The 24175-nt window shown below is 37.5% G+C and overlaps 1 protein-coding gene across 6 annotated transcripts in view; it reads right to left on the bottom strand.

Annotated features, from left to right (window-relative positions):
• LOC140741801 (voltage-dependent L-type calcium channel subunit alpha-1D-like) overlaps window positions 1-24175 on the bottom strand; it is a 351948-nt gene that overhangs the window by 112147 nt on the left and 215626 nt on the right. For all 6 annotated transcript variants that reach the window (XM_073072200.1, XM_073072201.1, XM_073072202.1 and 3 more), the window contains 10 exons: window positions 22634-22763; window positions 18276-18405; window positions 13655-13714; window positions 9433-9539; window positions 7786-7873; window positions 7588-7695; window positions 7430-7482; window positions 6754-6900; window positions 5441-5642; window positions 82-240 (listed from right to left, as the gene is read on the bottom strand). In XM_073072200.1, coding sequence (XP_072928301.1) covers window positions 82-240; window positions 5441-5642; window positions 6754-6900; window positions 7430-7482; window positions 7588-7695; window positions 7786-7873; window positions 9433-9539; window positions 13655-13714; window positions 18276-18405; window positions 22634-22763 — 1184 coding nt within the window. The remainder of the gene's footprint in view (window positions 1-81; window positions 241-5440; window positions 5643-6753; window positions 6901-7429; window positions 7483-7587; window positions 7696-7785; window positions 7874-9432; window positions 9540-13654; window positions 13715-18275; window positions 18406-22633; window positions 22764-24175) is intronic.

The raw sequence follows: 24175 nt of genomic DNA, 5'->3' as shown, positions 1-24175 counted from the left end.
CAGGAGGGAAAAGTGCATCTATTTGGATCAACGCATGTAATATCCAACAATAGAAGTTGTATACTCTAGTATTGCTCCTACCTGTACAGCCAAGCACAGTGTATTCAACATGATGAGGGCAAACATGATGTATTCAAATCCTGTTGAGTTTACCACATACCAAAACTTATATTGGTATGGGTTCTTTGGGATATATCTGCGGAGTGGTCTGGCCTTCAGAGCATATTCTACACATTGACGCTACAGAGACAAAAAAATATGCAGGTAAGAAGCACTTAAATTACTTATAGAATCTTCAAACCAAGCTTATTTTCTAATTCAATTTGCAATGTAATGAAAGAAACATTGATAAAATATTTTAACTTTTGAGGCCTTGGTAAAATAATCCTTCTAGTCCAATTTGTCATTCTTTTAAGATCATGGCTGATCTCTATCTCAACTCCATTTTCCAGCACTAACTCCACAATTCTTAATCAAAACAGAAATCCAGAGTGCTTCTGGACAAGAACAATGACTGCGCTTCCACAGCTCTCTGGGGTGGAGAATTTCATATATTTATCACCCTCTGAATGAATAAATTTTTCTTAAATATCCTACTCCTTATTAGGAGACTGTGAAACATGGCTCAAAATTCCACAATTAAAGGAAAACTCCTACCAAACAAGCTTTGTGAGAATTCTGTACATTTCAATGAAATCACTACTACTAAATTCTATAGGCTATGACCTCTCAACCTCTACTTATAAAGTAAACTCACCATCCTAGGACCACTGTAATTAACCTTTGTTGCACCCCTCTGTGACATGTGTATCAACTTTATAGGTTAGATCAAACTTTTATATAATAATCAATAATCCAAATGTAGCCTCCTCAATTCAAAAATGTTTGAAAACATTCAATTTCTTTTTCATTTTTAACAGCCACTGGGCCTGGGGGATTAAGCTTCACTGGCAGCCTTTCATTCTGGGTGTGTAGCTGGTCAACTCACAATGGGAGAGGCAATGCAGTATAATGGACCTTGCCATCATTCTAGCTCTGAGCCTCCCATTGAAGACCACATTCAGATAACATCAAAAAAGAACATGGTCCAGGGATAGACAGACAGTAAGTGGAAGAATAATGCCATTTTAAAATTTTCAATATTATAATAATTCAGAGGTGGCCTTTCCAAGATTTACGTAATATTTTATATACAATTCCTTTGGACATGTTCAATTCTAACTGTAGAAAGATCCTGTTTACATAAAACAAAAATGTTAAAGGGGTCCAAGTGCAAAACTTGAATTATACTTCTGATTAGTTACTTTGGTAACTGAAGTGTATATTCCTGTGTATGAACTTAAATAAAGGGAATAGTAATGATACATTTTGGTCTGTTCTTTCTTTTAGCACTGAAAGTAACCTTGAATTTGATTACAATATCTGTGAGCCTGCCATTGTTTTAAATAAAAATACACAAATAATTTTTGAAATTCCCTAATAACACACGTTGTTTCTTGCTTTTGAATTCAATATTAATATTTAATATTCCTCCAGAAAACAACATAGGTTTATGGAAATGAAATCACTTTTGATTAATCGATTAGGATGGGAGAGATGTAGTAGATGTGGTATACTGAGATTTTCAGAACACTTCCAATTAGGTTCCTTAGAGGGAGGATTGGTAAAATGATGAGAGCATTTGGAATGGAGGTGATTTACCAGCTTGGATGGTGAATAAGCAGGTGAAGAGGGAAAGAAAAGGAATAAATGAAACATTTTATAATTTGTCAGGCTAAGGTCAGTGTTTATGCAAGATCAAAGTTTTGGCTGATGGGATCACACATTATATTTGGAAGTTTGCTCATGACAGAAAAAAATTGTGAGAGAGAGAGAATGTGAGGAAAATATAAAGAAGCTTCAAGTGATATAGATAATCTCAGTCCTTGAGCAAGAACATGGCAGAGAGAATATGAAAAAAAATAAAGTCATTAATATTGGTATAGAAAACAGAAGAGCAGAGTATTTTTAAATGAATGACAGATTAGAAAGGTTTGCAGTTCAAACAGGCCAAGATGTTCTAGCATTTTTATTAGGAAGACAAATATGAATGATATCATAATGAAATTATTTAGAGCCTTAGTGATAACATATCTGAAATAGTATGTACATTACAGGCCAGGCAACATCTATAGGAAGAAGCACTGTCGACGTAAACTTCTTCCTATAGATGCTGCCTGGCCTGCTGTGTTCTACCAGCATTTTGTGTGTGTTGTTGTTTGAATTTCCAGCATCTGCAGATTTCCTCATGTTTGCTCTAGTATGTACATTGTCTCTTTGTCTGCAAATGGATATGCATTCTAGAGGAAGTAAGATTTATCAGACTGGTTTCTGGTATGGTGAGTATTCTGTTTGAGCCAAGATTGAGTGGAGAAGATCCTGGTTTTCTCCACAGTTAGAAGAATGAAAGGTGATCTCAAAGAAACTTACAAAAATTCTTATGCGGCTCAGACCAGATGAGAGATGAGGTGGAGATGCTTATTCCAGCTGAGGAATCCCGTACTAGGGGCTATAGCCCCAGAATAAGTGGGTAGATTATTTAGAACTAAAATGGAACTTCCTCATTCAGGAGGAAGTGAATCTTTGAAAATCCACACTTCTTTGGGGTTTGGAAGCTCAATTATTGAGTTTATTTCAAGCAAAGATCAGATATGATTGGATATTAAAGGGTCATCATCATCATTATGCACCATGTCATATGGCATATGTAATCATGGTCTGATGACTATGATTGCTTTTTGCAATTTTTTCTATAAAAGTGGTTTGCCATTGCCTTCTTCTTTACAAGATGGGCAGCCCCAGCCATTATCAATACTCTTCAGAGATTATCTGCCTGTTGTCAGTGGTTACATAACAAAGACTTGTGATATGCACCAGCTAGTTATATAACCATTCAGCTTCCATGGCTTTATGTACACTTGATTGGGGGACTAATCAGGTGCTGCACCTTGCCCAAAGGTTACCCGCAGGCTTGAAGAAGGAAGGAGCACCTTCCACCTTCTTTGGTAGAAAAGAATCTCCACCTTGATGCCCATTATAAGAGGGTAGTGCAAAAAATACCAAAATGGAATATCAGCCATCATTTGTAAGAATGGTAACACTGGTTCAAAAGAGCTACGTGCCTTTTCTCCTAATTCTCAAGTTCTTACTGACCGAAAGCTTGTTGTGCTGCATGCCTGATGGTGTAGTGAGAAGTGGGTATGTCCTAGATGGTGAGAAGAAATGTATGGCCTGGGGGATCTTTAATGATGGGTGTTGCTTTCTTGTGGCAGTGCTCCATGTAAATGTATTCAATAATGGGGAGAGTTTCGCCTTTGACGGACTGGGCTGCGTCCATCATTTTCTGCTATAAAGCATCAACATAAAACAATGCATTTAACATTATACTTGGATTTTATATTTTATAATAGTATTCAATACATTTACAAAAGCAAGCTGTGAGTACAGATGTTATTGATCCTCCTCTAAATTTTAAGACTAAATTTATGGAGTCAAAGTCAAAATTAATTTAATATCACATTGTAGCGGTGTGCTGCAATAACAACACGGAGTCGGTGAGCTGCAGTTACAAAAGAGGTTTATTCAAACTTCGCGGCCTCGCTTTAAAGCCTTCCTGATCCCGCCCTCCCTGGGTGGAGCCAGTTCGAGTGTGCTGGGAAGTGGGTCGCCACATAACCCACTCCCCCAGAACCGGCGATACACCCCCCAATGTCCACAGTCTGGGTCAGACTCTGTTTGGGAGGTCTGCCCCTGCGCCGCGGTGCCGGAATCTCAACCGGCTGCGCCATGTCCACGTGGGCCGGTTTGAGTCGGTCCACCATGAAAACCTCCTCTTTCCCCCCAATGTCCAGCATGAATGTGGACCCGTTGTTTCTGATCACCATAAACGGACCCTCGTGGGGCTGCTGTAGCGGTGCCCGATGTCCGCCCTGTCGTACAAAAACGAACTTACAGTTTTGCAGGTCTTTGGGTACGCAGGTCGGGTTCTGCCCATGCTGTGAAGTGGGTATGGGGGCCAGGTTACCGAGCCTCTCGCGTAGTCTGCCCAGGACTGCTGCGGGTTCTTCCTCTTGCCCCCTTGGGGCTGGTATGAACTCTCCTGGGATGACCAGGGGTGCGCCGTACACCAACTCGGCCGACGAGGTGTGCAGATCCTCTTTGGGTGCCGTGCGGATTCCGAGCAGGACCCAGGGGAGCTCGTCCACCCAGTTAGGCCCTTTGAGGCGGGCCATGAGAGCCGACTTCAGGTGATGGTGGAAACGCTCCACTAGTCCGTTCGACTGTGGGTGGTAGGCAGTTGTGTGGTGCAGCTGTGTCCCCAAAAGGCTGGCCATTGCTGACCACAACATTACATATATGTCACCATATACTGCCTTGAAATTCATTTTCTTGCATGCATTTACAGGAAAATAATGCAAAGAAATGCAACAGAATTTATGAAAAATATACATTATGACTGACAACCAACCAACTTGCAAGAGAAGACAAATTGTGCAAGTACAAAAATAATATTGAGAACATGAGTTGCAGATTCCTTGTAAGTGAGCCTGTAAGTTGTGGAATCAGTTCATTGTTGAGGTGAGTGAGATTATTCATGCTGGTTCAAGAGCCATATGGTTATAGAATACTAACCACTCCTGAACCTGGTGGTGTGGAACCTAAGGCTCCTGTACCTCTTGCCTGATGGTAATAGTGAGAAGAGAACATGGCCTAGGTGGTGGGAGTCCTAAATGATGGATGATGCTTGCTTATGGCAGCGCTTCTTGCAGATGTGTTAAATGCTAGGGAGGAAAATGTATCAAAGACATTTGGAGGTCTGAATCATTCAGCACTGTTTCTTTACTACAAGCAGTTTTGTCTTTAGTGAGTAATGGGGCCAGTTCTTGTGTATTGCACTTTCCAGGGATTGAAAATGAAATTCCATAAAGCTATACTTCTCATTACTTGGGAGAAAGGTGAAGATTTGAGGTTTGCTTTGATCTGAATTGTTTCATTGCCTGGATGGAGTAACTCCAGGTTACTCCATCGAGGCAATGAAGCTTCAATGCATGTAAACCACAAGATGATCAATGGTAGGGAACCAATATTCAAGGAATAAATATAAATGCCACAGGATCGGATGTTATATAAACTAATGTTATGGATTGTTTATGCTATGTTCAAATGTCACATGAATGAAATTCCAAGAACATGTTCACCCTGAGCTAAATGAGTTATTAACACAACTATGAATTTACACGGGAAGTTTAACAAATTAGAAATCAATTCAGAACAATAATAAAATTGCAGCTAAGGTCCACTATCACTGCAGTCAGTATAATTGGAAGTTCTTGCATGCTACACTACTGTGTTGTTCAATTCAACATACACGTTCACACAGACATTTTAAAGAAATTTTAACCTGATTTTTGTCCAGTTCACAATTCTTATATTCTAGTTCTCCTTGCTCTTGGAATGTAACGATCACAAAACCTACAAAGATGTTCATCATGAAGAAAGCGATAATAATGATGTAGATAATAAAGAATATAGATATCTCCACACGATTGTTGTAGATGGGACCAATATTTTCTCCATTTGAGTCTATTGCTTTGTATAGCAATCTGAAAAAGAATGGAAGATAATGACGTTTACTCTTTAACCAGGAGAGCATATATGTATCTTTATCAAAATCTATAGATCCTTTTCAAATTTACCATATTCATTGTATCTTTTACTTAACAAGATACACATTTCTATTATTTAATCTACAAAAATTAGCTATCGTATAAAACCATTTCAATGATGGTCAATTTTACTTTAGAATATTGGTAAAAACTGATCATGCTTAATCAGACAAGCCACTAACTGTGGTTCAATTAACAAAACCGAAACAGGTCAATAAAACTGTGCTGGAAAACTTCAGCATGATAGACTGTACTTGTACTGAAAGAATCAAACTTGTTTCAAGTTTTCATTTTTGCAGAACTAAGCAAATTCAAGCAATTTTTAAGTTGCAGAGAAGCAGAAGCATTGGAGTCAACAAAGGGCATCTCTGTGACAGGATGAAGACTAAGAGAAACTAGATGTACAGGTGGGATTGATACTATGAGAAGGTGGTGGAGCCTTGGTATTTTAAGTTGATCTGTCTTGAGGTTTAAATAGAGACCTGATGATAGGCATTGATATGAAATATTAGTTCCGTTTCTGTACTGAATACAGAATTTATTTCAGATCTATTTTTATTCTAGAAAATGCATTTTTTCTTTCAAACTTTTTATCACTACAGAGAAAAGCCCAAGTAACAAAGAATAAAAGTGGTGCAAAATTAATGCAAGTAATATTTTTGTTTATTATTTTTATAATATCACTCTGTAAAGCAGCTAAAACAGTTGCTTTTTGGAGAGTTTAAATATCTACATGTTGGTTTTTCTGAGAAGTACATTCCATTTCACACAGTTAGACATCTTTATATAACAAGGTTAAAGTTGGTGCAAAGTAGTTTCACATTAGCCCTAACCATGTGAAATGCAAGTCAAATGTAAGGATCTGAGTTGATTCCAGAGCAAAATCTCTTCTGATTCACAACTACCCATTTCACTTGTATTCCATCCCACACATAGTAAAATGTAACAAACCTTGCTAATCCAAATACAAGTCTGAGGATCTAATTAAGGTAAAAGTTTCATGTAAGTTTACAAATAATCTCTATCTTAAAACGAGAGATGTGCTTACGCTGGCCAGCCTTCAAAGGTTGATACTGTAAACAATGCCATCATCGCTGAAAGAACATTGTCAAAGTTGTAATCACTGTTGTACCAAACTCGATCCCGAATGACTGGATGAGCCACATCACCATCTTTATATAGAATGTAAGTGCCCCTATATTAAAGGAATAAATGACAGAAACATATAAATTTGTATTGTTTTATATTTATCCACTGCATGTAATAATCATAACTTAACATATATCTAACTTGCTTCATTACAATTGCAGTGCATTAAACTTTAAATGCATTTCTCATATTCTCCGCTAACATAAGGTAATATGACAGCATGTTGGAATAATGGTATACTATCACTGGTATACTTCCAGAGTCACTACACAATGAATGGGAAGTACTAACCTCTCCAAGCATTCAGAAAACCTAAAGGGAAAATGATAGAGCCTTCCCTTAAATGCCCTTTTACCAGCTGTCCTAAAGTGCCATTATAAAGGTTGAGAACAGGTTCATAACCATTAGGATCATACATCCCACCTGCACATGATACTGATCCAAGAGAACCATACAACAACTTGAACATAGCATGATTTCACATTCAAGCAAAAAAGATAATTTTGAGGTGGCTTACTAACATATTAAGCAGTTCAAAAAGGTCATAACAAGTAACATTTCAAAATGTTTCTTACTTGCAATCTTCGGGTAATTGTTTTGCTTCATCTGAACAGCGGTAGAATTTACCCTGAAAAATTAATGTATTTCATTTTAGGCTAAAACAGGTTCTTAACTTGAGCCCTAATTAAAAGAAAAATGCAGAAGAGTATGTGAAAGTATGATAAGCATTTACCTTGAACAGCTGAACGCCAATACAAGCAAACATGAACTGGAGGAGAGTTGTAACAATCATGATGTTACCAATGGTTCGAATAGCAACAAATACACATTGTACAACATGCTGTAAAGAATAAATTAGTATTAACAATAAAGTTCCAACTTTTAAATTTCCATGATGAAATTAGGTATGTAGAAAACAGTCCAATTAAACCTTTAGTCCCTTCGCCCTGTTGATTGCTCGAAGTGGTCTTAGAACCCTTAAGACACGAAGAATCTTCACTACTGAAATAGCACTAGACCTGTGTGGAAATAGCAAATAATTTACATTCACTATTTTAGGAAGCACTGAAGAAAGTCCTGATGATGGTATAATACTTTTTCTTTGTTTTGTTTAGAAATTGGGGTAGGGAACAGCTCTGGTCACAATGATGTTAATTTATTTGTGTTGCTTTCTTCATATCCATTACAAATTAATAAATGCTTTAGTTATGAATGCATTTTCTAAACCATGATAGTGTCATCAAAATAAAAATTGTTGAACACTGACAAACGGAGATCACTTCTAACAAAGGATCTGGTGCTTTCTTGGCATATATGACAAATAAACTCTTCTGGGCCTCTAGCCGGGTACGGGTATCAATCTTAACCTATGTTTCGATAACAAGCTCTGTTACCTTCATCAAGCATCATCCCTGCCGAGAAGAATTTATTGATAGATCACTTTTACTTCCATGGTACGCCTTCCATATTTTGCTGAGATGAAACCATCCCCAAAAATTGCGAAAGGCTCATCAGAAGAACTCTAACAACTCCTTTGGCAGCATATTCTACATATCCACCATCCCCTGTCAAAACTTGCCTTTCAGATTTCCTTTAAATCTTTCCCCTCTCACAAACTTTTAGGATCCTCTACAATGAGAGAAAGAAATTCTGTGACAATCTACACTATCCATGTTTCTCGTAGTTTCAAAATCTCTAATAGGGCTCTCAAGAAAACGAGTGTTAGAAATAGTAGGGACTGGTGGAAAGAAAAGGCATGCTGGGGCACTGAATAAAAAAGGAGGTAGGGCTAGAGGTGAGGATTTAGAGATTTCCCAGTATAGGAAATCAGAGCAAAATAAAGGTTAAAGGAAAAGATACATTAAATTAGCACTACAAGGGAAACTCAAGAGACAGTGCTTAAAAAAGGCTAGGGTTGTAGAGGGTGCTAAAATCAAGGACTGAGAAAGGGAACTCAGGGAGAGGATAGCTAAAAGTAGCGAGCACATATATGATCGTTAAGAAATTAAAAAGATACCTGCATATGACCAACACCAGTTAAATAAATTTTAAGATCAGACAAATCAAAGATTGGCTTCACGATGAAAAACTATTTATGCATTAAAAACAGGAAATATTTAATAATAATGAGATTCACAGGGGAGAATTTAAGGTTTATTGGGGAAATTGATGAAAGGTCACTATCTCTGGTGCATATTAGATTTAGGACTCCAAAAAATTAATTGGGTAAATGGATGTGCCTAAGTTTTAATCGCTTCTAGATTGTATGTTTGCTAATTGCTAATAAAGGATCAAATAAAGGATTTGACTTTTGGAACAATCATTTGTCAGAGCAACAGGTGTATCATGCAAGTATAACAAGTCAACTGGGGCACTACATCACTATCATAAAATAAGTTTTATACTTGAAACTGAGTATGTGTAGTTATATTCTTAAAGAATGAATTTATCTACAAAAAAGATGTTGTGGCAGTATCTATCAGAAAGAAAAACACTACTGTACTTAAACAGTACTTTATAAATTTAAGTTTAAATATTCTAAAATTGTTTGTATTTGCTTACCAGTACGGATACTTACTGTATTCCAAAGGAAATAAGTGATACACCCACAACCAAGATGTCCAACAAGTTGAAGTAATTTCTACAAAAAGAACCTTTGTGTAAAAATGCTCCATATGTCATCATCTGAAGGAGGAAAGCATATGAGGTAAAAACAAAATTATATAGTTACTACAGCATTAGAGAGTGTCATTTAATATCTATCATTAGAACAATCGATATACACTGTATTTCATAGTGCAACAGAACAACAAATTGGGTGCATGTGGCAAGGATATTTCCTTTTGTGAGAGAAAAAATAATTAGGGCTCAAATTTTCAAAAACAAAGGGTCTCCCATTTAAAACAGAGATGATCTGAATTCTCTCCTCTTGGAAGATCACAAATCTTTAAAATGCTCTTCCTCAAAGGATAGTTGAAACAGTCTTTTAATAACTGAAGGCAAGTAAGTAGACTTACTATAAGCAAAGAAATAAAAAGTTACCATCGGTGGGATGCAGAAATGAAGTTACATCAGATAATTCATAATTTATTGAATTATAGAACAGTACTCTTACTACTTACATATACGCCTTTGTACATCTTGCAATTATCACTTAAATAAAGTCAAGAATGACTGAACGTGTAAGTTTCTGTGGTCTAGTATTGGTGGGTATGCTATTGATCAATTAGACCTATGCCTTTGAATAGCAAACTTAACCTATTTTCCCACACCCCCTGTTTCCTTCAAGATGCTCCTGAAAACTCACATTTTGCATAGGCTTAATATCTATCCATTTGTCTCTGTATCTATCATTGCCTGAAAGTACCTTATTGTGGCTCATTCAGAGAAACAAATAGATCCTGATTGATCTCATTGAATTTTTAGAAATTCAAATAATGTTAAGACAAGTTTTATTGGTACATTCATTATTGTGTTAATTTTGAACAATTAGGAAAGTTCTTGTAAGGCAGTTGGGGATAGTCGTGTGAGATTTTAACAGCTGGTTTAAAATGCAAAAATAGGAAAACCAAAACCAACTCAAGCTTCCCTCCATTCTAAGTTTTAAATTACTATGAGCAGAGTTTTTCAGAGCTCAAACCAAAAGGAAGGTCTGAAAAGATGAGTTCAACAAGCCTATCTAAAGTTGCTTTTAGACTGAATCCTAATTGCAGTCCAAATAAAAATATCCCACTTTATGTACTAGACCATCATGTTCTATGCCAACCCCATTTGGACACCAGCTGATCTTTGACCTCCTCTCCTGTTAATCTCTCCATCTTTCCCCTGTACCCTGGCCCCAGTAATCTTTCCACTTCCACACAATCAACAATTTATCTAAGCAAGTTTTAATCTACCCACTTCTGCATCTCTTTCAATTCTTTACAGTTACCCTTGATATACCCTCCAACCTATCCTCCTCTTCCATTTTTGATTTGCTCCCTATCTATGGCAGGAGCCTCTAATTAAAGTTAAGAACTGAGAAACAAAGTCTAAAATTTTAAATTCTAAAGACAAACTCTGCAAGAAGCCTGTCATGCAGGGTTTGCCAGCTACTGAACTTTATCCAAGATGACACTACCAGTACCACTCTATTATTTCAATTTCACCATACAGATGAATCAGAACAGTCGAAATTTAGCTACAAACTGCAAATCCTTTGTAATGTTTAATTTTCTAACATTATGCTCATATTATGGGCAAATCCCTAAACTTATTTAATTGTTTTATTACGAAGATATATGCAGACTTGTGGGTTTTCTCCTTCATCAAGAACATTTCAAACACGCCTTTCATTTTCAGATGCACTAAACATTGATTGGTAATACATCTACAAAATATAAAGTTAAGCTTGTTCCTGGTTAATATCCTTCATGTTATTCAAACCTCAGTAAGTCTTCTGGCTTTATAAAATTAGTAAAAATGTTGAAAATTAATTAAGAACTGAGCTTCATATCTTAATTACCATTCACCGCATCTGTTGCGGAGCTGGAAGATTTGTTACAAATTGCTGATATGAAGAAATACTGACAGAACATCCCGATGTTTTAATACTGTAGTCTTTGTGGCCTGATCATGCTGGCACTGATTCAATATAGAAAGGTACATGCTCAAAACCATCATGCTCACACAAGGAAAAACCAGAAGTATTTAATACTGAATCATAGGGGGGAAAAAAACCTCTGCTTCCCAATTTAATTAAAGTAGCATTGTAAAAACTTTGAACATTGTAAAAATGTATCTATTTGAAGTATTTGTTGATTTAGTTTGCAAAATGTTCGATGGCCTGTCTTAAAAGGTATTGGTAAATCAGTAGCAGATTACCACACACACAATTGCAATTACTTGTTGTGAAGACAATGGAAACAAATGACAACTGAAAGGAGTCAGTTGCTCTCTCAATGGTTTGGCAAAATTATAAAGTGATCAGTTAAATACAATAAAGGATTTATTCAACCCTTTTTTTCCATGATGATCCACCATATAATGTTTAGAAGCTCAGATCTGCTTCAACATGACAGTTATTTTTTCAAGTATTTCTCTCTTCTTATCAAGTATATTATAAATATATAGCATTTTGCTGAACAACATACAATGAAGTACATTGATTTAGACACTAAAGTGAAATTATATAATGATTTAAAGAAGATATTTAGAGAAAGAAAAAGCATGACTTTTGACATTTCAGTTAATATTAGTAGCTTGTAGAATCTCCGATTAAACTTTTTATTTTCTTAGCAAATTTGCAATTATTTTTCTTTGTTAATTTTCTGTATTAATGGATTGATTAAATGAACTCGTCACATCTCAAATAATATTACAGTGTTCAGGTTGGCATCTGCAAGTTTATGTACACATTTTGCACCTATTTAATGAAGAGGATCTACTTATATTGTTTGTTTTGCACAAAGTGTTTTTGTTATGGCAAAGCAAAAATTAACACAAGTTTAGTTAATAACAAATTACACACAGATTCTTCGTAGAAATAGTGCTCACAGCTTCAAACAGATTATGCAGACAGTCCTAAGAAATTTCCAACATTTCTCAGTTTAGGAACAAGCACGTCCCAGGGCTGCAATGCAAATTTATTTGACTGAACACTCCCGCACCACCATCAATTTGCTTATAGAGTTGAAAACTTACTAATATTCCCCGAAAACTGCATTTAGGAATCTGCTCTCTCTTTCAACAACAATATAGACTTGGTGTAGGATTTCCAGCCCATTCATGATCAAGAAGAAATGCAATGATAAGGCAAATAGCATTTAAATTATTCATGTTTAATTTTAAGCCTTTGGTTTCAAATGGGCAGACAGCAGATCATGTTCAGGAAAAACCAGCCTAATATGGCTGCATCTATTGAAAAGCTAACATTTATTTATTTTTCAATTTGAAAACATGCAGGTATTTTGTTTCTTCAAATGTCTTGTTATTTTTAAATTTAAATATAAATTTACAATACATGTTAAAGAAACTTAGTTTCATGATTGGAGTTCTAGTAATGCATAAGGCTCAGAGTTATCTCAATTGAAGACTGCTGGAAAAACGGTGTACAATTTAGCAGCTTTCCTTTCCTATGCTCACAAAGCAGGTATTTAACAAAGCTTGTATTATATAACAATTAATTCAATAGATACTGGTGGTAAATGCCAACTATGGTAATAAAAATATCAAAGGTAGAATGTTTTATTTTATTTAACTATACATTATCATAGAAACAAGTTAATACTGAAATTTACGTTTGACTTAGGGTTGACACTACATTAGTTTTCTTAAGGCCTCTAATTAAATACAAATTTCCAAACTGACATATTGCATGAGAAATATTACGTTTGAAAACAATAATTTGGAAAACTACATGCATAAGTATGTTAAATTCTTAATCTCAGTGCACAGATTTCTATTTAAGGGAATCGACTGAAAGAACCTTATCCAGAAGATTCATACTTGACAATGACGTTAAATGGCCAACAGCAGAGTTCAGTAGTGCAATTAGGTATTCTATTAAAGTGCAGCAGAAAAATCACTCAGAATACGTGCACCATGCTATAATGAGATTTTGATAAAAAGAGGTAGTAAACCTCATCAGTTATCACACACAGCAACCTGGACCTTGGTTACCTTTAACAAGATTTCAAAAGTAAACATACTAGTGAAGACATAATCTGCATAGCCTAGGATCTGTAAAGGAAGCAAATGATTTAAGGAGTTTGCTTTACACCAATCATTCATTAAGGCAAGAGAATCAAACAGCGTATTACCTTGAATAGGATTTCAACAGTAAAGATCGCAGTAAAAGCATAGTCAAAATAACCAAGAATCTGTAATGGCAGAATATAAATGTTCAGAACAATGTGTAAATTTGGAAACTACCTGAAGGAAAATAGTTGATGGACATTAGAAAGCAAATTTCTTTAAAATCTAATTTATGCATTCATTTCACCTCAAGTCATCCAATTGAAAAAAAGATAACATAGTAGGTTGTCCAGAATTCTAAGTTGTTGAGTTTAACATCTTAGCTCACAGCAATCTTGGAAAATGAAATTACATTGACACATTATTATCTGAATCCATAATCTAAAATATTTCTGATGAAAAGTTACTGGAAATATAAATCTGAAATATAAATCAATCTTTTTTTCATTAAATAATTTCTATATTTCCTTTATTCAATAAGTCTTTTGGATTTGTTATGAATGTACCACAGCTCTGAGGGGCCGAAGGGTGCGGGGGTAGCCCCCTCCTTTGTGAAAATCGCAAGATCACTATTGAGTCAATTCAGGAGACCCAGGAAATGAGAGAAAGACATGCCAAATCCACAAGGCGTTGGAATGTGCCTTGGCCTCCGAGAGGCGGACCCATTGATGCCGGCTATTGTCTCTTGGAGACGGACTTGTGTATTGCATCCTGGACGATGCATCGACGCCCCAGGCAATGAACCAAGGAGGAGGTTGGTGGAGGGATTGCATCATCCCCAACCTGATTGATACCTGAGCCCCTGTGAGTCAGGATAAAAAGAGGGTCTGTGGAAACAGCCCCTCAGACGCACCAGAAGACACACTAGAAATCCTGTGACAGCGCTTAAGAGCGATAGCCGGTGGGGGCTCGTGTGCGTCCTTCCCTTGCCTGGGATTGGTGGCCTTACCACGGAAGAACGGCTTTAGCTAAAGGAGAGGCCACAAGTGAACGGCCACCCCCAATGAGACTCCGACGGATCGAACTCATAAAGGTTGGAAAACCCGCAGGGTAACTGTTCCCATTCTATTCCTATTTCTCTCTCTCTCCAACAAAGTGCAACACAGCGACAACCAAAAGACGGCAGCTTGTGGAACTGCAGTGAACTGTACATTTCCATTGGACAATTCATTATCCCCTAGACAACGATAGAGCTTATTTCTTATTATTATTATACCCGCACCTTTAGATTTAGTATTGACAACATATATTATCTGTATGTTTGCATTGATATTATTTTTGTGAATCTTTACTAATAAATACTGTTAAAATTAGTACCATCAGACTCCAACGGACCTCTCTATCTTTGCTGGTAAGTGACCCAGTTACGGGGTACGTAACAGATTTGGATACTGATTCATATAGACTGTAAAAAATGACTATTTTCCATATTGGCTCTACGACACATACTGAGACACTGGGAATAATATAACAAATTATTTATTTACAATACATATTGCAAGTTATCATCATAAAACTAAACCTAACCGCCTTTCCTTATCATTCATTGGAATTGGCATTATGTTCTATATACAGTGGACATAACTAATCAGAAAATCAAATGGACTAAATGCCTTAACCAGCCTCTTATTTGTTGTACTAGTTATTCTGTGACATGCAAATGACATCCTGATTCCATAAACCCATCTATAAGATTCATGAAAGACATAACCCTCTCCACTTGGCTAGATGGGTGAAAATGCAACATTAAAGTTTGATATTATACCATTAATCAGCATCTCATCCAATAGCCTAAACCCCACATCTTTCCTCACAAGTATTTTATGATTACAATATGTATTACCTATAACAGCTCCTTCAGACAGCTGTCTAACTCTGTTAGACACAAATATCACAACTATTTCTCTAGTCATGAATGTTTAACTCAGCACAAACTCATTGGTCTCTAACTTTCAAAAGAACAAGGGCAACAGGTGCACAGGTACACCTAAACAACATACACAAAATGCTGGGGAACTCAGTGGGTCAGGTAGCATCCATGGAAATGAACAGTTGATGTTTTGGGCTGAGACCCTTTTTCAGCACTGGAAAAGAAAGCTGAAGACTTCAGAATAAAAAGATGGGGGGGGGGAGGAGAAAGATAGTTAGAAGGTGGTAGGTGAAGCCAGGTGGGTCAGAGAGGTAAAGGGCTGGAGAGGAAGGAATCTGATAGAACAGGAAAGTGGACCATAAGAGAAAGGAAAGGAGGAGCTGCACCAGGGGGTGGTGATAGGCATGTAAGAAGTGGTAAGAGGCCATAGTGGGGAATAGAAGAAGAGGGGAGAAGGAAGGAATTTTTATTTACTATAAGCAGAAATTGGTAATCATGCCATCAGATTGGAGGCTTCCCAGATAGAATATAAGGTATTGGTCTTCCACCCTGAGGGTGGCCTCATGATGGTACAAAAGGAGGCCATGGACTGACATGTCAGAATGGGAATGGGAATCGGAATTAAAATGTTGAGCCACAGGGAAGTTCCGCTTTTGGATGATGGAGCTGAGGTGCTCAATGAGAGGTCCCCCTGTATATGACTAGTCTCACCAATGTAGAGGAGGTCACATCAGGATCACTGAATACAATAGATAACCCCAAAGGAGTGAAATGTTGCCTCACCTGAAAGGATCATTTGGGTGAGGGAGGAGGTGAATGGTTAAGTGTAGCACTTCGGCCGCTTGCAGAGGTAAGTGCCAGGTAGGAGATTAGTGGGGAGAATGGACAAGGGAATCACCAGGGGCATAATCCCTGAGGAAAGTGGAGAGTGGGGGTGGGGGAGGTAAAAATGTGTTTGGTAGGAGGACCCCCTTGGAGATGGCAGAAGCTGCAGAGAATGATGCGTTGGGTGCAGAAGCTCATGGGGTGGGAGGTAAGGACAAGAGGAACCCTATCACTGTTAAGATGGAGTGAGCACATGAAGAAGGAGAACATCTTTGATGACCTGGAAAGGAAAGCCTCATCCTGGGAACAAATGCGGCAGAGATGAAGGAACTGAGAAAAGGGAACAGCATTTTTACAGGAGACAGAGTGGGAAGAGGTATAGTCGAGATTACCTTGGGAATTAGTAGGTTTATAAAAGACTTTGGTCGACATTTTGTCTCCAGAGATGGAAACAGAGAGATCTATAAAGGGGAGAGAGGTGTCAAAAATGGACTGAGTGAATTTAAAGGCAGGGTGCAACTTGGAGGAATGTTGATGAAATTGACAAGCTCAGCATGGACCTGAGAGTGCTAACAGAGGATTGCTACTCTGAGTGGAGGCCTGTGACTAGTGGTGTGCCACAGGGATCAGTGCTGGGTCCATTGTTATTTGTCATCTATATCAATGATCTGGATGATAATGTGGCAAATTGGATCAGCAAATTTGCTGATGATACAAAGATTGGAGGTGTAGTGGACAGTGAGGAAGTTTTTTCAAAGCTTGCAGAAGGATTTGGACCAGTTGGAGGAATGGGCTGAAAAATGGCAAGTTTAATGCGGACAAGTGTGAGGTATTGCACTTCGGAAGGTCAAACCAAGGTAGAACATACAAGGTAAATGGTAGGACACTGAGGAGTGCAGTAGAACAGAGGGATCTGGGAGTACAGGTACATAATTCCCTAAAAGTGGCTTCACAAGCAGATAGAGTTGTAAAGAAAGCTTTTGGTACATTGGCCTTTATAAATCAAAGTATTGAGTATAAGAGTTGGAATGTAATGGTGAGGTTGTATAAGACATTGGTGAGACCAAATTTGGAGTATTGTGTGCAGTTTTGGTCACCTAATTACAGGAAGGATATTAATAAGGTTGAAAGAGTGCAGAGAAGGTTTACAAGGATGTTGCCGGGACTTGAGAAACTGAGTTACAGAGAAAGGTTGAATAGGTTAGGACTTTATTCCCTGGAGCATTGGAGAATGAGGGGTGATTTGATAGAGGTATATAAAATTATGATGGGTATAGATAGAGTGAATGCAAGCAAGCTTTTTCCACTGAGGCCAGGGGAGAAAAAAACCAGAGGTCATGGGTTAAGGGTGAAGGGGAAAAGTCTGAAGGGAACATTGGGGGGGGGGGGGAGCTTCTTCACACAGAGAGTGGTGGGAGTGTGGAATGAGCTGCCAGATGAAGTGGTGAATGCGGGCTCACTTTTGACATTTAAGAAAAACTTGGACAGGTATATGGATGAGAGGGATTTGGAGGGATATGGGCCAGGTGCAGGTCAGTGGGACTAGGCAGAAAAATGGTTCAGCACAGCCAAGAAGGGCCAAAAGGCCTGTTTCTGTGCTGTAATGCTCTATGGTTCTAAGTGACGTACAATTCTGTCTTGAAAAATTGTTATTGTTTATTCTTTGACAGTGGGTCTAAACACTAGTATTTCCTACACAATAGTATTATTGGAACACTTTCATCAGATGGACAGCAATGGTTGCTGAAAAGGTGAAGTCAGTACTATTAAGGTAAGCCATAAATAAATCCTCTTTTTGGTCCTAAATCTGTATGGAATTCAAAAGTATTAATGATCACAATAGTATAATTCGTTGAATAAAACCAGCAGCCCTCTTAAGTCTACACAAGAAATGTAATGGTTGGATGAATTACAAGACCCATGCCATAAGTATGATAAAATACAATTGTTATAACAATTGAAAGTAAAAAATATGCTAATTATTTACTTACAATATTACGAAAGGAATGATTACGTATAGGATCCTCTGCTGCCAAGGAAATGCTGCTGAGCATAATGAAGACCAGGATCAGATTTGTAAAGATGTTGTGATTTATAAGTCTGTGACAGAAGACTCTGATCCTAACATATAAAGAATTAAGTGTTACTCAGCATATCATAGCTGTTTGAAGATAAATATACTTGTGTTCCAATACAATTTTCTAACTCCCCTTCTAATGCTTAATACATATCATAAATCAAGCTTGACTGAAACTAACTTATCTCAGGAAATGAAAAGGATTTTGATTTCAAGGTTTTTCAGAGGAAAATTTAACACTGTCGTCATTGTATCATGGCAACCTCTGCCAGATCAGCAAGTCAGAATGTTGAGTGCTGCAGCCATCAGGCCTGATCTACCTAGGAGCTTGCCATAGAGGGCACAAACAGGTATAACATGGGTTTAAGTCAACATCTATCTTAAAGAGACAATACAAATGGATAGAGTGGTAGAGGCAGCATATGGCGTGCTTGCCCTCATTAGTCAGGGTAATAAGTATCAAATTTGGCAAGTGATGTAGTAGCTGTATAATGATTTAAACAGGCTAAATTTGGAGTGGTTCAGTTCTAGCTGCTACACCATAGGAAGGATATGGAGGCTTTGGAGAGAATGCAAGAGGTTCATCACAATGATGCCTAGATTGGTGTATGTTAGCTGCAAGGAGAGATTGGACAAAGTGGAATAGCTTTCTCGGGAGCAGTTTCAAAGTAAATATGCAAAAAGATAGGTCGAGCCATGGGTTGAGATTCTAAACTGGGGAAAGGCTAATTTTGATGGTATCAGAATGGATTTGGTAACTGGAGTGGGCAGGCTGTTTTCTGTCAAAGGTGTCCTTGGTAACTAGAAGGCCTTCAAGAGTGAAATTTTGAGAGAACAACACTTGAGTATGCCTGTCAGAATAAAAGGTAAAGATAATAGGTGTAGGGAACCTAAATTTTAAAGAGATATTGAGAACCTGGTTAAGAAAAAGAAGAAGGTGCAAGTAGTTGTAGGCAGATAGGAACAAATGAGGAGTTTATGGAATGTAACAAATGCAAGAGAACACTTAAGAAAGAAATCAGGAAGGCTAAAAGAAGGCAAGAGGTTGTCTTAGCAGACAAAAAGAATGTAAAATCCCAAGGGATTCTCCAGATATACCATCAAAAAGGATTGCAACAGACAAAACTGGTCCTCTGGAAGATCAGAATGGTAATCCATGCATGGAAGCAAAAGAGATGAGAAGATCTTAAAAGCATTTTTTACATATATATTTACTCAGGAAATGGACAGAGAGAATATAGAAATAAGGGAAAAGGGCATCAACTTCATGGACTCTAAACAGATTACAGAGGAGGAGGAGGAGGAGGAGGTGTTTCCTGTCTTGAAGCAAATTAGGGTGGATAAATCCCCAGGGCCTGGCAAGGCCCTAGCAGAGATATTTAAATAATCCTTAGCAACAAGTACTGGAGGATAGCCAATGTTGTTCCACTGTTTAAGAAAGACCTAAAATTAAACCAGGAAATTATAGACCAGTGAGTCTGTCATCAGTAGTGGAAAAGTTACAGGAGGGTATTCTGAGGGACTGGATATATCAGTATTTGGATAGACATGGGCTGAGTAAAGACAGCCAGTGTGGCTTTGTGCATGGTAGGTCAGGTCTAACCAATCTAATAGAGTTTTTTGGGGAAGTTACCAGGAAAGTTGAAGACAACAAGGCAGTGGATGGTGTCTACAGAGACTTTAGCAAGGCATTTGATAAGTCCTGCAAGGGAGGTTGGTCAATAAAGTTCAGTCACTTGGCATTCAAAATGAGGTAGTAAATTGGATGAGACATTGGCTTTGTGGAAGAAGCCAGAGAGTGGTTGTAGATGGTTGCCTCTCTGGTACTAGTGGAGTGCCACAGGGATCAGCACTGTGTCCATTGTTGTTTGTTATCTATATCAATGATCTGGATGATAATGTGGTAAACAGGATCAGCAAATTTACCAATGCCACCACGAGCTTGCAGCAGGATCTGGATCAGCTGGAAAAATGGGCTGAAAAATGGCAGTTGGAATTTAATGTAGACAAGTGTGAGATGTTGCACTTCAGTCGAACAAACCAGGGTAGATCTTACTGATGCACCATCAATAACTCACTCTGAGACGTAAAGGCGAGGTATCGGCTTTTATTGACTGGAAGAAGGAACAAGCAGTGATTGACTACCATACTACATCCTGGAGACAGAGAGGCCGGGCTCAGACCTCCATCACCTTTATACAGGGGTCTGTGGGAGGAGCCACAGGAGCAGTCAGCAGGGGGCATGTCCAGACAGGTATATGTAGTTCACCACACTTACGCAGTGAACGGTAGGACACTAAGGAGAGCAGCAGAACAAAGGAATATGGGAATACATGTCCATAATTCATTGAAAGTTGAGTCACGGGATGGTAAGGTTGTGAAAAAAGCTTTTGTGCCTTCATAAATCAAAGTATCGTGTACAGAAGATGGGATTATATGTTGAATTTGAATAAAACATTGGTGAGGCCTAATCTGCAGTATTGTGAACAGCTTTAGTCACCTACCTGCAGGAAAGATGTAAATAAGGTTGAAAGAGTACAGAGAAAATTTACAAGGATTTTGCTGGGTTTGAACAACATGGAAAGATTGAATAGGTTAGAACTTTATTCCCTGGAATGTAGAAGATTGAGAGGAGATTTGATAGAGGTATACAAAATTCTGAGGGGTATAGATAGGGTAGATGCAAGCAGGCTTTTTCCACTGAGGTTGGGTGGGACTACAAATAGAGGTCATGGGTTAAGGTTAAAAGGTGAAAAGTTTAAGAGGAACATGAAGGGAAACTTCTTCACTCAGAGGGTTGTGAGAGTGTGGAACGAGCTGGCAGCACAAATGGTGCACGGGAGCTCGATTTCAACATTTAGGAAAGTTCAGATAGGTACAATGGATGGTAGGGGAATGGAGGGCTCTGGTCCCTGTGCAGGTCGATGGGAGTAGGCAGTTTAAATGGCTTGGCATGGATTAGATGGACCAAAGGGCATGTTTCTGTGTTGTACTTTTCTGTGACTCTATGGTTGTATGATCAATGGAGGCTGAAGGGCATCCTGAAAGTAGTGCATAAAATTATGCTAGGCATATACAGGGAAGTTAGTCATAGAATCTCCCCTGGGATGGAAAAGTCAAATAATAGAGTGTACAGTTTTAAAATTTAAAATAAATGGACCAAACAAGGTTTTTCTTTTAGTATACAGAGAATGGCAAGTGCCTGGAATGCAATGCGAGGGGAGGCAGTAGAAGCAGATACAATAACAACATTTAAGAGGCATTTAGACAGACCTATGAACAGACAGAGAAAAAAATGATATATTGTTGGCACAGTCTTGGTGGACTGGTTCCTGTATTGAACTGTTGTACATTCTATAAATATGAAGAAATAATTAACTAATTCACAACATTACACCAGGCCATTACAATCCCATAAATATATCTACTTCCCCGCAATTCTCCCAAATCCTGCAACTCCCAGACTCAGTCAACAAGGCACAAAGCCAACATTCCAGCAAGCTACTCAGCCAAGATGACATTACAGACATGATAAACATTGGCAGCATGCCTTGATTTAGTTTTTCTGATGTGGCTCCAAGCCCAATTTCTGATCATTCTTAGAGCCGATCTGGGTGTGTGCTGGAATTGTCTTATGAACCAGGTCATTGCAAATTCAAAGGTATGTTTTTCTCCTTGTAAGAACAGCAGCTACTTTTGTTCATCTTAGTGACTGAAAAGCAAATCACTGCAGTTTTGGAAATCCAAAGACAGAAAAATGTTTTTTTCTCTCTATTAACTGTTTTTACATTTCAGAGAAAAAATTACCATTCTAAGACAATGATCTTTTAACACACTAATTCTCTCTCTCTTTCAAGATACTGCCCAAGCTGCTGAGTGCCTCCAAAATGTTCTGTTTTTTTTTTACTTTTTATCAACCTTTATGGCAAGAACAGTAATCTGCTAAGAGACTACTCATCCTGGTGCATTTCAGAAATAATGAAGGGGAAGTGCACAAATTGGTCTAAATTGACTTACAAAAATTCTTTTGTTTCAAAATTTCTGACATTGTTGTTTTAATTTTACAATTCAATAATATGCAGCATTTTACATTTGTATCAAAAACCTAAGTAATTTAGATTACTGACTCTGGAATATAATGTATTTAGAAAACATGTATTACAATAAAGTATTACCACAAAACCATGCCACCTAAATTTAATAAATTTATTATTGCTTTATTTGTACAAACTGCTGATTAATTAATGAATATGAAAGACAATGAAGACATACGGATTGGTATTGCTAAACAGGAAGAAAGCACTCCCTTCCGGGATGGGTACAATTTTCTCCTTGAGATTTAGGTCAGCCAGTCTTTGAGGTCGGGGACCAACAGGAACTTCTGGTTCATCATCATCGTCATCTTCAAACAAATGATTGGACAAACAATCAAACAATGTTCTTTCCTTACAGTAATAATTAAACTTCTCTTAAATCAAAGTATTATTTTGAAAATCCTTGTTTTAATTTTGCAAGCACAAAATATGTACAGCTTCTTCTATACAAGAAGCCATGTTCAAATATAATACTTCTGAATTAAAATTAAATGTAAATGATCTTCTAATGTAATATAGATTACCAATCTTGATTATTCAGTAAAACAAACTGTCCATATAGTACATGAGATATCAATAAATTAATACCTTATTTCAGAGCTGTACCATGGATACAAATTGATACCATAAAGAAAATAGTCGCTATATCAAAATTATAAATGATTGTAATTGATAATTAAAGAAGGCATTGTACATTTTTAAATTCAATCTATTAAAAATGAAAACAAACAGGAGACTTAAAAGGGAAAACATTGAATCAAATAATTTTATGAAAGATATTGAGAGGAGTTTCTGAATATCCATCTAGTTAGTTAAAAGAATGCACAGGCCAGCAATTCCACTGCTTCCAGTGAGAGGCAGAGTCTATCTCAAATATGACTTAATTAACAAGCATATTTTGAGTGTGTTGCTCTGAATATCCAGCATCTGTAGAATCTGCAGATTACACTAATACAGCCACTAAAGTACCAGAAGGTACACCACAGACTGTGAAAAGTGAATACTGTGTCCATATGCTCCACAGATAGCTCATCAAAATCAACATCTAGGTTTGTCCCTGCTTAGTACTATCAGGTCATTTATAACTCGCATTTAAATGTGCATTGTGCAATTAGCCTCAGCCTTCTTTGACAACAAGAAGTCAGCCATTTTTCTTGATCTGGAAAGTTTCTCAGCTAAGAGCAGGTCAGATTAACTGCTTTACATTCTATAGTTAATTATCCCATAGTTCAAGAAAGATTAATTAGGCATGGGATTCCATTTTAGGAGAGTGAAAAATACAAAAAATGAAGACAGCACCCATTTCTATCTCAACTGCTAGAAATATATGAAAAACAAAATTGATATAACAAATTTACAATTAACTGGATGAACATAAAAACTGCAATAGGCTTTAGAACTCTCAATCTTGTTCTTGCGTTTCAATAGTCATGGTTAACCTCAACTCCACCTTCCTGTCCCAACCCTTACTGCTAGATTTTCTTACCCTCCAAACATCTCACACTCCCCTGAATATATTCAATATCTAAAGCCCAGAGGAATTCTTTTAGGTGACTTCATCAAAATTAAATTAAAGCTCAAACAACACACACAATATAATGGAGGAACTCAGCAAATCAGGCAGCATCTATGACGGGAAAGATACAGTTAACGTTTCAGGCCAACACACTTCCTCTGGACTCTCATCCCTTCTCCTCACCTGCCCATCACCCCTCCTCTT

Source organism: Hemitrygon akajei, chromosome 19, assembly GCF_048418815.1.
Source record: "Hemitrygon akajei chromosome 19, sHemAka1.3, whole genome shotgun sequence".
Taxonomy (NCBI): domain Eukaryota; kingdom Metazoa; phylum Chordata; class Chondrichthyes; order Myliobatiformes; family Dasyatidae; genus Hemitrygon; species Hemitrygon akajei.
The sequence above is the reverse complement of the archived record's forward strand: the minus strand, read 5'-3'. Positions and strand labels throughout refer to the sequence as shown.